At 42.5% G+C, this 13,340-nt stretch overlaps 1 protein-coding gene across 1 annotated transcript; it reads left to right on the top strand.

The window, feature by feature from the left end:
* Positions 1-241: 241 nt before the first annotated feature.
* On the top strand, positions 242-12,739 carry mapkapk3 (MAPK activated protein kinase 3). Its single transcript, XM_042705556.1, has 10 exons — positions 242-1,079; positions 5,272-5,411; positions 6,312-6,376; positions 7,029-7,108; positions 8,198-8,324; positions 8,792-8,867; positions 9,125-9,249; positions 9,565-9,650; positions 9,969-10,049; positions 11,756-12,739. Exons 1-10 carry the CDS (start codon positions 804-806, stop codon positions 11,909-11,911), a joined length of 1,212 nt encoding a protein of 403 aa, XP_042561490.1. The 5' UTR covers positions 242-803; the 3' UTR covers positions 11,912-12,739.
* The last annotated feature ends 601 nt before the right edge of the window (positions 12,740-13,340 follow it).

The following is a 13,340-nucleotide window of genomic DNA, read 5'->3' as shown; positions in this document are numbered from 1 at the left end:
ATGATCTTTTGGCTGGTACCATACCTGAATGTGCCAGCAGTCTCTCCTGCCATGCCCTTTTTGGTGTGGTGTTAGTATTGGCATGGTAAAAAGGCACTCAGGTCTGTAAGCAAGAAGACCGAAACCTTTTAAGGGACAAAGGAACCAATTACGTTTAAGAGAATATGCGTTGGCTATGTCTGTGAGCACCATGCTGCGTGCGCTTCTCCTTTAAGAGACAAGCGGTTGAGAAATTTGACTTGAGTGGTGAGTAGTTGCTGACGCAAGGGGATTCAGTGGGCCCGTGGCAGCGCAGTGAGTGGACACTGGTAAACGATGAAGGCTATGGGAACCGAAGGAAAAGGTCCACCATTCACTCAGTGACACCTGGACGGACTGAAGGTGTCGTCTTATTTACGTTATTGGATGTCAAGGATTTGGACTACATTCGTGAGGGTCAAGACGTGGAAGACCTTTGGTGGTTAGAAACTGAACGTTTACAGTAGCGGTTCTGGAAAGTGAAAGTAGAATTACGTTAGCGTATGAACTTTATAGAAAGCCTTTTGGAAAGTCCAATTATTCATCGAGAATCTTGTGTTCTTGCTCAACCAATACTTTTTTTTTTAATCAATTTATCTCTGTGGCGGTACGTATCTGTTCATGCTGTCATTCTGAGTAAATGTTAATTGTTAATTTAGGCTAGACCGGCGACTGGTCAAACGAACCATTAAGTTATAGTTGTAGTCCTTTATTTCGGGTTAATAATCACCAGAAATAAAAGTCGTGTTGGCCGGGATAAACATTTACCTAAGAACTGTTTGACCATGCTTCAAAATGGTAAAACCAAAGAGGAAAAGTCTTCAGAACAGTCACAGACCCAGGCAGAGCCTCAAACTCAACCAGGGATGGGGGAAGACGCTGCGCTAAAGACTGACAGTGACTCCACACACTTCCCTATGCCAGTTTACCCTAAAGTGGAGATCAAGCGCAACGCGGTGACTGACGAATACAAAATCTCTAGCCAAGTCTTGGGTTTGGGTATCAACGGCAAAGTCTTACAGTGCTTCAACAAGAAGACCGGGGAGAAATGCGCCTTAAAGGTGAATATAGCCGACCTGGTACTTTGGTAATCGTTGTGGTGTGCCTTCAGAATTAGGCCTATTCTCAATAAATAAAATTGCCCTTTAACCCTGTTAAACGTTTGAACAAAGTTCATTTTATGACACACTTTTTCATGGCCTCTCGAAAGAACTTTGATCTCAAGTGGTGTCCCGTTCAGCGTCACACATCAGAATGAATGTTGCATACATTGAGGGTAATTTCATAGTGTATTGAGAGAACAATTATGCTATCCAAAAGATTTGACCCTTTTCACTTAAAATTTTAGACTTGTTGCATACAGGATGGGAAGTAACGTTTAACATCAAAAAATCTATCACATCTCCAGTCATCGCTGAAATGCATTTTTCTTAGGAATGTATGGAAGAGTTGACTGCCAGCTTTATGAGTTTCTTGGTTACTCAGTGTACTTGTGTGCAGCATACACCTGGTGCTGTTTCATGTATAAGAGTGTGTATTAGTGTTTACACACGTGTATAATGCTTGTTTGGGGTATGTATTCAATTTCTACTGCTGACTCCAAAAAAGTTTATGACTGCCATAGAACACCCCTGTTGAGGTGTATGTGCGTATCACATTATTGTTGTTGTGCCTGGAAATATGTCACCACATGGCTTCAGAGAAAATATATAGTGTACAGCACAGTAATGCGGTTGGATCAGAGCCCAACAACTGTCTCACACAAAGCACACCTCCAATGCTAAGGAAGCGGAGTGGTAGACAAGGGAAGTGAGAAGGGGAAAAAGTGAGTTTGGAGAGACAAAGATGAAACCACCTTTCACACAGTGGCTGGCAGTGGTCTTAGATCTCACTGATTGTCATTTAAATTCAATTAAGGCCATATTTTGTAGCTACTCAAAGCAGTTTATGGTCTGTAGATGAAGCTTCAAACCATTCTGGGAATGGGTTCTTTGAATCGAGAATTGTTTACCATGTAACATCTAACATAGGCCTGTGACTTTGGTTGGTACAAGCACTTGCCTTGCTAGTCCAGAAATGTGTGGTGTCTCTCTCTCTCACTCCCCTCCCTGTGTGTAGTGTGCATGCACGCTTGCAACTTGAACTGCACCTGCTACAGTCTAACTTGGTTATAACTCTTCTCCCTCTAACTGACACAGGTCAGGGTGACCAGACCCAACGTTTGTAAGCCTTCTTGCTCGTTGAGAATCTAGACTGCTCTTCAGCTTTTGCTGGGAAATAAGTGAAAATGTAAGGCTACAGACTACATTGAAATAAGGCGTGATTCATTGTTGAGGTATTTAAGGTAACACCAGAGCAGAGAGTTAATTTGAGTAAGTGCGTTAAGGTGTTGTAGATAAAGGAGTTTGTTTCTGTGCTGTAAAACTTATATGACCAATGATTAATATTGTAATTTATGACATAATTTCCTTTTTGATTGCAATCATATGAAAAACAAGCCTGGGAGACGGCAGGACAGCACAATAGCGGTCCACTTCTGCTGCTTTTTAATAAAATGCCTTGCCAAGCTCTAAGTGTAATAGATGAGGATAGGTTTAATCTACTTGGGCAGCTTTGGACCGAAGCCATCCTTTTAATTTAATTAAATTACTTAGATCATGGTTTACTATGGGAAGGCTTGACTGGGTGCCAAGCTCAAATGTCTCCGTAGAGACAGGCTGTGGCTGTGTGTCATCGCTGTTTGTTCCATGGCCTGACCCGTATCTCCATTCATCATGCGACTTGGCTAACATGGCTACTGTTTGGGAGGTTAAAAGGTCCTATTGGGGTAGCCATCGCTGGGAATTCTCAACTCACTGTTGTGTTTAGATGCTCTTTCCTGGCTCATGGATTGTTTTGGGTGTTGTGGTTTCAGACCACACTGTATTCCGTTCTGTGTTTAGCATGGGAACCGAGAAATTAACATGTCCTGTTTTTTATTAGTTGTTAATTCTATTTATTTTATATTAGTGGGGATGGACTTGTAATGTCTCTTGTTATTAGCCAAAACGCCAAAACGCCTCTACAAAGAAACCTTCAGGAGGTTCTACAGAACACCTATAGGGCTATGGTGAACAACTGTTTTCAGACCCCTGACTAAATTTGTAGCATCCTGACTCTGGGATAGGATTTTAATTTAATTTTATGGCATAGTAATATCTTATGTGTAATTGTCACACTGTAGGTCATAACAACCACATATAAACTCTATTCCTGTGACCTGCTTGTAGTCCCATAAAGCCCATAAAACCTGTTAATAAATGTCTGCCAGGTGTTTGCAAGATGTTCAGTCTATATAATATGTTTCTTTACAATACCAGTCTTCATTGGTACCAGTAAACAAGACTAAATGGCCCATAATATTTACGAACATTCAGGGTATTTCTGGATTATTTCCGTCTACTTATGTCGTTGTAATCAGCCGCCAATGTTCTTAGCATTGGGTGCTACGAGAAGAGATGGGCTTTGCATTAAACTGCCTTTGATTCTAATTGAACCTGCCTCTGTCATATTTATCTCATCCAACCACCCATCATCTTCTGGATCATTCACCACTCAAATATACTAAGTAGATCATGCACATGTATATGTTCCAGATCTGTATTTGTTTTCGAATGTAAAATATCCCCCTCAGCTTTAATAGTGCTTTAATAGCCTCAGACATATATCGTTGTAACAACAACCAGAAATGAAAAATTAACATTTAGATGAGATATGATGGGGAGTCCCCTGTCTGGATTGCATGAACATTTAAATCTGACACTCCTATTATACACAGTCATGACACACACATTGGGGTTTTAAGTTGGTGTCTGGAAAAGTATGACGTTTCTTTGGGCTTGAATGTGGTGCTCACTTAGTTACTGGAACAGCACTGAGCTGTTTCCTAAATTATGTTTTATGAGGAGTGTCATGGGCAAGTGGATTTAACTCCCCTCTCTCCCCTGTGCTGGCAAAGGTGCGCCTCTCTGTGTCACCCTTCAACAAGAGAAGAGCTGATTGGTGTGGACAGTGACAGTCCCTTGATCATTGGCTAGAGGCACACGTGTGTCATTTCACTTGAGAAATGAATCCCTCTAAAGATTTACTCTTTCAGAGCACAAAACCTGTAGGCTTTACACGTCTGTAGGCTCGCGTATAAATGTCTGTGTGCAACTGAAACCTTCACTCCATGTTTGCCCTTGTTGTGATACTATATCTGGCCTTAAAGAGCAGTGAGGCAGGGCTGAGAAACACTGTTGGTGAGAATAGTTATGAGCCACCTTCAACCATTTCCCCTTATTAATGAGGCCAAATATGTGTGGGTCTTACCACAGATTATAACACAGTTTGCCTTTTACATTAAAGCATACACATTCAGATAATTACACAGGCTACCTATGCTGTGTGAGAACAGTGTTTGTTTGTGTTTCTACTGTGTGTGTCCATGTGTATACTGTGGATAAGGACTGTTCTGTTATAAAACTCTACATTGGCCCCTGAATGACAGCAGTAGATCTGACCTCGGCCCACAGCAGCTCTACTAACTGTGCAAACAACAGGAGAGGGATCACTGTCAGGTCCCAAAAATATCCTGTGATCAGTTGAGCAATGCTAAGGCCCCACGCCTATTCCAGGCTAGGGAATGTGTCTGGAGCGTACGCCTGGCTCATCTTTTTTATGCGACACGCAGGGGCGTAGCAAAGGAGAGGGAAAGAGAGGCCAAAGTCAGCACAGAAGAGAGTGAAACAGAGAGGCCGATTCAGGGGATTTCACTTGTCTTTCTATGCTTTTAGGGCATTCAGTTCATTGAGGGAACATTCCGTAGCAAACTGTAATGCCAAGCACTGCAGCCTCAGTCCTCAAATGCACTGGAGTGGAGTTCTGGCAGGACTAGAAACAGTAATGAGGGGTTGTTTCGGTCTCTCCCCCCAAAGCACACAGGTTGTGGAACAATCATGGACTGATTATGTTTGAAACGTGATGTGTGGTGTCTTACACAAACAAAGGCTTGGCATCCGTCAGGAGAGAACAAATTTGACATAGTCTCAAAGGTCTTCTTTGTCTGATACACTGAAAAGGTTAAAAATAGTGTGGGAAAGAACATGGGGACAGCTTGACTTGCATGACCTACTCTTGATTACAAAAACCAGAAACCAGTGTTTGTGTGCTTCTCTGTCTGTTTCTTTCATACCCCACCCCCATAACCTCTCTCTCTCTCTCTCTCTCTCTCAGATACTCTATGACAGTCCAAAGGCGAGACGAGAAGTAGAGCTGCACTGCCGGGTTTGTGGAGGGCCCTATATTGTGAGGATCATCAGCCTGTATGAGAACATGCACCATGGCAAGAAGTGCCTTCTCATCATCATGGAATGGTCTGCCACCTTGTTCACATACTATAGCTTTTATTGGTGAACCCAGTCATTTGTCCCTCATCGTTAACCACAACCATTTCATTGCAATTTGGGACTTTTTCCGACACTAGAAAAATAAGAAAAAGTATCCCAGATGGCCGTGTTGAGCGCTGTGCTGTGTTGAGCGCTGTGCTGTGTTGAGCGCTGTGCCGTGTTGAGCCCTGTGCCGCGTTGAGCACTGTGCCGTGTTGAGCGCTGTGCCGTGTTGAGCGCTGTGCCGTGTTGAGCACTGTGCCGCGTTGAGCACTGTGCCGTGTTGAGCGCTGTGAGCTTTCGTCAGTCGTGTTGCTGCATCTGCTTCTCTCCTCTGCCACTGTAGCCCCACAGTTTATCCCTGTGTTGATAGGACACACAGGAAGTGTGTGTGTTCCTGTCAGTGTCATTAATCACGTCTGATAAGCACTTCAGAGTGGATATATTAAGCAGTGTCCAAAATCTATCAAAGGGGAAGCTAGAATCAGTATTATCACATGAATGAAGTTATGCTGTCAGCACAGGAAGAGATGGCGTTTGGAAGAATAAAGCATTAAGAGACGGCACGAGAGTGTGTGAAATCATGTCTCTAGAGAGTAGGCTATCTCCTGCTGTGATCACCTCCTTCCTGCTCTGGGTTTCTTCGCTACGCTGTCCGTGACTAGGCTGATGAACAGCACAGTAATGCTCTCTTGAGAGGAAAAAAACTCAAACTTGTACTATTTTGTTTACCCTACACCTACTGAGATGTTGAAATAGGAAATGTGTGTGCTTGGCTGTGTGTGGGTGTGTGTTGTGTGTATGTGCCAGTATGTGTACTACATTGGTGAGTGTGTGTTAGTGTGCGTGTACCATGATGTTGACATTCTTCTCAAACACTGCTTATAGTATGGAAGGGGGAGAGCTCTTCAGCAGAATCCAGGCCCGGGGAGACCAGGCCTTCACAGAGAAAGGTTTGTCTGACCGCACGCTACATACCCACTGTGCTTCCGCTCGTTGTTACACAACTCATCCTGCCCCTATCGTCATCTTGTTTTTCGTGGTGTTTTTGTTGACATGATTGCTTAATGAAAAAAGCTTGTTTACAATGCCGTCTTCGCAAATGACACCTTCTCTACCAGTTTTGAGTTTACCTTACTGTGTAGATATAGGCCAAATATAGGCAAAAGCAGCCCATGTGTAGTGAGTGTAAGTGTCCCTATTCCGAGAAATATTGTTGAGGAAACAAAAGCGTTTGTTGTAATAGTAGAACTGCACAAACGGATGGTTGCCATCATCCAGTGAGCCTGAGCCAAAGTGAGAGAGAAAAAAGAGCTGGAGAGTCCCAGAAAAACAGTGTAATTAGACACACTGTAATATGACTCCCCTAAGAATCCAGTGCCATTTCCCCAAACTCTCTCCTGTCATAATCATTTTTGTGATGACCAATCCAAAAACCGCTCTCAAAAATGTTTTCATACTTAAATGCATATCATGCACACATACAATCAGCCTTAGTCATCTTCTGCTTCCCTTCTGATTGGTAGACTGTCTAATAGTGCCGTATTCTTAGGCTGTGCTGACTTTAGTACTGAATGTGCCAGCTCTCTGTGTTCTCTCTGGCAGAGGGGTCAGAGATCATGCGTGACATTGGGACGGCCATCGAATTCCTCCACAACGTAAACATCGCACATCGAGACATCAAAGTGAGTTCTTCCAGATGGTTTGGGGTGTCTGATATAAAAGTACTGATGACTGTGAATATGGGTGAATATGGGTGAATATGGGTGACTGTCTTCTGAATGAGAATCGATGTGTGATATCAATGTGAGATATTTGATGGCAACAATACCTAGGCCATGTGATATGTCTGTGGGTCAAGCTGCTTAAATATAAATGACAGCAACAGACATTATTAGGTCATAACAACCACATATAAACTCTGTTCCTGTGACCTGCCTGTAGTCCCATAAAGCCCATAAAACCTGTTAATAAATGTCTGTCAGGTGTTTGCAAGATATAGAGTCTACATATAATATGTTTCTTTACAATACCAGTCTTCATTGGCACCAGTTATCAATACTAAATGGCCCACAATACTACTTATGTCGTTGTAATCAGCCGCCAATGTTCTTAGCATTGGGTGCTACGTGAAGAGAAGTGACTGCATTAAAATGCCTTTGATATTCCATATGATACCATATCCATATTTATTTTCAAATGTACAATATCCCCCTCAGCTTTTATAGTGCTTTAATAGCCCCAGACATGTATCGTTGTAACAACAACCAGAAATAAAAATACCTAGGCCCTACATGTGATATGACTGTGGGTCAAGCTGCTCTAATAGAAATAACAGCAACAGACATTATTTCCTAGTGAGAATGAACATATTAAAGATGTCCATGTCAACATGGTTAATGAAGATTCTTTTACCTGTTCACAACAACAAAGGAGAAGTGAAACCACAGATAAACATAAAGTACACATTAAAAGCAAAGGTACATAAAGCATACAATAAACAGCCCTATGATTGGGGCAGAGACAATAGGTACGATATAGCAAAGACAAAACAAGGTGCCAAATAAAATACCATATGTTCCCCTCAGAGACTAAGCAGAGTCACACAGTGAATACTCAAGGACATGCCCTGAGTGCCCTTAGAGGGATACCTGGCTCTGTCCTATCACACATTCTGTTAACCTTGTGATATAGTCTGTACAAGATGACCACAACAGGATGTTGCCGATGTGGTTGTGGTAGTCTCTGACTCATGTGCTTCCATGTTTCCACAGCCAGAGAACCTGCTCTACACAAGTAAGGAGACCAATTGTGTGCTCAAGCTCACAGACTTTGGCTTCGCCAAAGAGACCACGCTGCACAACCCCTTGCAGACACCCTGCTACACGCCATACTACGTGGGTAAGAAGGACTGAAAAACTGATCTCTTTGAAGATCCTTTGCACTGTCTCCCCTCTTACATTTGATATCACTGTATCTGGTTATTATATAAAATCAATGATTTCAGCTACACATGAATGGAGAAATCCTCTTGCAGGCATCAGGCCTTAACATGGCAGACAGGCAGTAACATTCAGCCACAAATGTTTAACTGCCAGACAGGTTTTAGCCAATATCTGTTTCCTGACTTACTCATCTTCTTTGAAAACCTGTGGTCAAGACTTCATGGTTGCATTCAGGGTTGCAGAAGTCCTTTCTTTATAAGGAAGTGATACGTTACAGGCGTTTTACAGATTATGGTCATATAATATTTAAAATCTGCATGCATGCCTTTTTAAAGCTTTTTTTAAAGCTTATACTTGTAAGTTTGTGTCATGCTGACTGTCCTTTTGTCCATCTCTGCATTTCTTGCTTTGTCATTACAAAAGCGCCGGAGGTCTTGGGCCCAGAGAAGTATGACAAATCATGTGACATGTGGTCTCTGGGCGTGATCATGTACATTTTGTAAGTACACAATGTACACTATCTTTGTGTTACACTGTCAAAACTATATCTGTGTTTGTGTGGGTGTGTCTGCCTGTATTTACCCACTAAATGCATTTGCCATTATATGAGTAACCATACCAACTTCATTAAGTGCTTTGTGTGCTGGAACTAAAGTAATATTACTTAAAATACAATAAAAAGAATTATTTTAAATAGATTAATCTATCGAATGAATTGGACAGACACTCATAGCCTGTTTCCTCCATTGTTTGCAGGTTGTGTGGCTTCCCACCTTTCTACTCGAACACGGGCCAAGCCATCTCCCCGGGGATGAAGCGGCGCATTCGGATGGGCCAGTACGAGTTCCCCAAGCCAGAGTGGGCCGAGGTGTCCCAGGAAGGTACGTAGAAGACCAGGCCTCACATTATTGGTTGAACTCCAAGTGGATGTCCTCTGCAGTCTATTTGCTTGTGTGGTGTAACCAGTGGTGCTTGGTTGGGGGTGGGTGGAGATCTACCCACCCTCCCCATTTCCTGTTAAGGCCTTCCCGTTTTAGAATATGGGTTTGCACCAGCATGATGTGTATGCTTAAGTATGAGGTCAAATGTCTGAAGACTGTCATCACCTTTCTTGGCCGTGTTGCCTCTACGCTTCTAGCCGTGCACTGAGCACTACTCCCAATATTAACCCTGTGGTCTGCCCATCCTCCCTGTAGCCAAAGACTTGATTACTCAGCTACTGAAGACAAACCCCAATGAGAGAATGACCATTGTACAGTTCATGAACCACCCATGGATCAATGTAAGTGCATGCATGTGCATTGTAAGTGCAGCGATTGCTTGTTGTTTTTGTGTGTGTATGTGTGTGTGTGTGTGTGTGTGTGTGTGTGTGTGTGTGTGTGTGTGTGTGTGTGTGTGTGTGTGTGTGTGTGTGTGTGTGTGTGTGTGTGTGTGTCTGTGGGTCATTGCTCTAGCTACCAATGGGCATGTTATAAATTCCCCTTTATCTCTGCATATAAAGAAACAGCTACTGTTGCTATTCTGTGTGTGTGTGTATGAGTGTTTATATATGTACCGGTATGTGTGAAACAACTATTCAGTGTTTCACTTTTCATTTCAGCAATCAATGGCGGTCCCAGCAACACCACTTCACACTTGTCGGGTTCTGAATGAAGACAAAGCCACGTGGGAAGACGTGAAGGTGAACCCTTGTACAACACTGACATCCTCTGGTCAGCAGGGGAAATACACCCATGGTGGAAAATACAATAATTCATTCTTAAACAAAAACAACTATAACTGTTAAAACGTTTTACTTTACGTTACTTTTCAAAGATAAATGGTCATAGGGGAGTCTGTTAAAAATATGCTTCTCTTGTTTCTTCTGGGGTAAATTTAGTTGCAAGGACATAAGAGATCCACAGGGGGAGGCAGATACAGTTTTGTGATTGCTATCTTTGAAATTATAGGCTATTTTTGCAACTCCACATACCAATTGCAAAACCTTGCACCAAACCAGCAAAACAGTATACATCTCTTGCAAAAGCAAACACTTCTTGCAAAACTCTTCAAACTGTTTTACTCTATACAATACACACAAACCATCTTTTGAAGAAGCACATGACACATCATCTACGCACGGATGAAAAACACTTGAGGCTTGTGCTTTTTCTGTCTGCAGGGCATAGCATTTTGCAATAAAGTTTTGTCATACATGTAGTAAACACACATACACAGGTATTCAAATGTGTGAAGTGGATGTGTATTCTGAACACAAATAAGGGGAAAAGGGATTTTTTTTCTTGGAATGCTTCAAAAGCACAGTGGAAAGAAACAAAAACATTTCTGCTGGAAAAAAAACACTTCATCTACATCACATGTGATGTTGTCATGAGCTAGGCAGTATCTAAAAATGTTTAGTTTTGCTAGAAGTGTATTATTGAATTGCAAACTGACTGTGAAATACTCAGTGAGTTGTGTTTACACTCCATTTGGCACACTTGGTAAATGCATTGGCTACAAGTGTTAGGGGTTTTAGGGATATCGCTTAAAGAATCACTGTTAGTGTTCAGAAACGTAAGAATTGAGATAAGTCTGTAAAGGCTGTTCGTGTCACAATTCATCAGAGGCCCAAATTATTAGCGATGCGAAGTCCTAGAAAAGCTATTCCCACTGGTGGTTTCGTTCTGAGACAAAGTCACAGTCGCACTCACTCACTCTCTTTCTCTTTTATTCTTGGTGGCCCCTGTCCTGCATCATATGTTCTTATCTGTTCTTGCTCTAAGCACACCTGATTGAAATCAGTCTGATTAACATGCTCTTGATTGGCTAAATCAGGTGTCTTTAGCTAAAGAAAAGTACCATTGATGAATTCAGTCAGGTGTGTAGAGCAGGGGAAGATGGAAAATGTATGGACCAATGTTCTGGGAGCCCCCAGAAACAGTGTTGAGAATCAGTGCTTGATGGAGATAATTTGCAAACACTGTTAATTACTTAAGAATGTATGAATCATGTGCTTATGAAATTGCTTTTCTGTGTGTGTGTGTAACTTAGAATATTAGGTGCCACTTAGCCTGCATATGTACAAGAGCATGTTTAGACCAGAAGTGATAAGAAGGTTCGAACTGTGCTTCTTCCAATCTTGTGCAAAACTTCCATCCTTGCCTCGAGCGTCAGAAATCCACCACATGGTTATCCCTGTTGAACGCTCAACTTCTGTCTGTATAAACCTTGTGCGATGTGTTTATCATTGCTTCACTTTCAGCCTTGTGCTGGGGGTGAGCCCGATTGCAATTGTTGGTTGTCTAATAAATATACTTATATGCAGCTCCGGAGTCCTGAGGTAACTACGGTGAATTTTCACCTAACAGTGCTGTTTCTCAATCCCCTTCTCTTCTGCTACTCCAGGAGGAGATGACCTGCGCTCTGGCCACCATGCGTGTGGATTACGACCAGGTGACGCTCAAAGACCTGGACATCTCCAACAACCCGCTGCTCAACAAGCGGCGCAAGAAGGCTGCCTCTGGGGGCAAGGGCGGAGGTACTGTGTGCAACAGTCAATAGCCAGAGGGAGGAATGAGGAATGAGCAGTGGAGTGGAGTGGAGGGGGGAGGTGCACTCCTCCAGGCCTCCATGAGAGAAGGGGACCTGGACATGAAGGACGATGAGAAAACAGAGCTGAAGAGATGAAAAGAATGGCTGAAGAAAAGGCCAAACTGTAAAAATGCAGCCATGAGGGGCTCTTGACTGTGTAGTTCCCTTATGGAGGCGGTTTGAGGAGTGTTTTCATATCGCCATGACTGAGGACCGCTGGTATCAGTAGCCTACAAGCTGTTTTATCTGTGTAAATGCGTGTGTGTGTCTGTCTGTCTGTCTGTCTGTGTGTGTGTGTGCGCACGCATCAGTGCGCGTGGCTTGTTTTGCAATATTTTATATACTTCAGCAGCTAAGTAATGTATTGGCATGATTTGGAGTGTTTGTGTGTGTGTGTGTGTTTCTAGACTGTGTGTGTGTGTGTGTGTGTGTGTTTATAAGGGCAAGCTCTTGTGCTTGCTGTATGGAACAGTTTATTCCCTCTACACGTGAGAGGAAACTGTCTCTCTCTCTCTCCTTAGCTCACCCCCACTCCTGTCTGTGATTAAAGCAAACCTTTAGCCCAACAATGATATGAGTCTTTTGAGCTCTGACTGAAGATATGTGTATGGTTCCAAGTGTTTGTATTGGTGTCTCTGGTGTGCCTGTAGTCACACAAGGATTGTGGAGGGATTGTGTTTGGGCTTAGCGCTTCAACACCAACAGTTCACTCCAGAGACTATCCTGTAACTGTCGCTGTGTACTGTTTTTTGATGTTGAGTCCTTTTATCAGGATTAAAAATGAATTGAATTTTGAAATTCTGTGATTTTAATTGTGTGATTTTTGGAACTTCAACTGGGTTTATGTTTGACTTGTAATACTTTAGTAGTCACATGCAAATCAGTTTCAGTGTACTGACACAGTACTTCAGAATTTCATCACCTGTGTTAGTCATAAGCATCCGTTCATAGTTGTGCAAGAGAAGGGCTTGCTTTGTGTCTGGTGTACACCACAATATTACGCTCAAATGTTCAACTTCACTGAAGAATTCTGTCTTAATTTCAGAGGTGTGTGGAATGCAGTCTCCATTTTGAGTACTTGCTTACTATATTCAGTTGTTGTATTGTTTCACTGTATACATCAGTGCATGTTTAGGTTAACAGATCCTGAGCAGACCTAAAGAAAAAGAACAGTTTCCACTGAGGTTTTGAAGAAAATCCTATTTTCTTTCTAGTGAACATGGCAAGCTAGCAACATTAGCAGCTGAAATCAGGGACTCTAGGTTCGGTTTATCAAAAAGCTCAAGTAGGCCCACTATTAATAGTAGCAGTGGAACAAGGATTTGGAAGGCTGCCATCTGACTTTGATAGTTATGTTGAGAAAGGTCACCATCTTATGTTTAGAATATAGCCTACCAAA

This window comes from Clupea harengus, unplaced genomic scaffold (genome assembly GCF_900700415.2).
Source record: "Clupea harengus unplaced genomic scaffold, Ch_v2.0.2, whole genome shotgun sequence".
In the NCBI taxonomy this organism is placed as follows: domain Eukaryota; kingdom Metazoa; phylum Chordata; class Actinopteri; order Clupeiformes; family Clupeidae; genus Clupea; species Clupea harengus.
The sequence above is the reverse complement of the archived record's forward strand: the minus strand, read 5'-3'. Positions and strand labels throughout refer to the sequence as shown.

Coding starts and splice junctions, on each gene's coding strand:
- mapkapk3 (XM_042705556.1), top strand. CDS start 804: ATGCTTCAAAATGGTAAAACCAAAGAGGAAAAGTCTTCAGAACAGTCA. Junction 6,377..7,028: donor CCAGGCCTTCACAGAGAAAG/GTTTGTCTGACC, acceptor TCTCTCTGGCAG/AGGGGTCAGAGATCATGCGT. Junction 7,109..8,197: donor TCGCACATCGAGACATCAAA/GTGAGTTCTTCC, acceptor ATGTTTCCACAG/CCAGAGAACCTGCTCTACAC.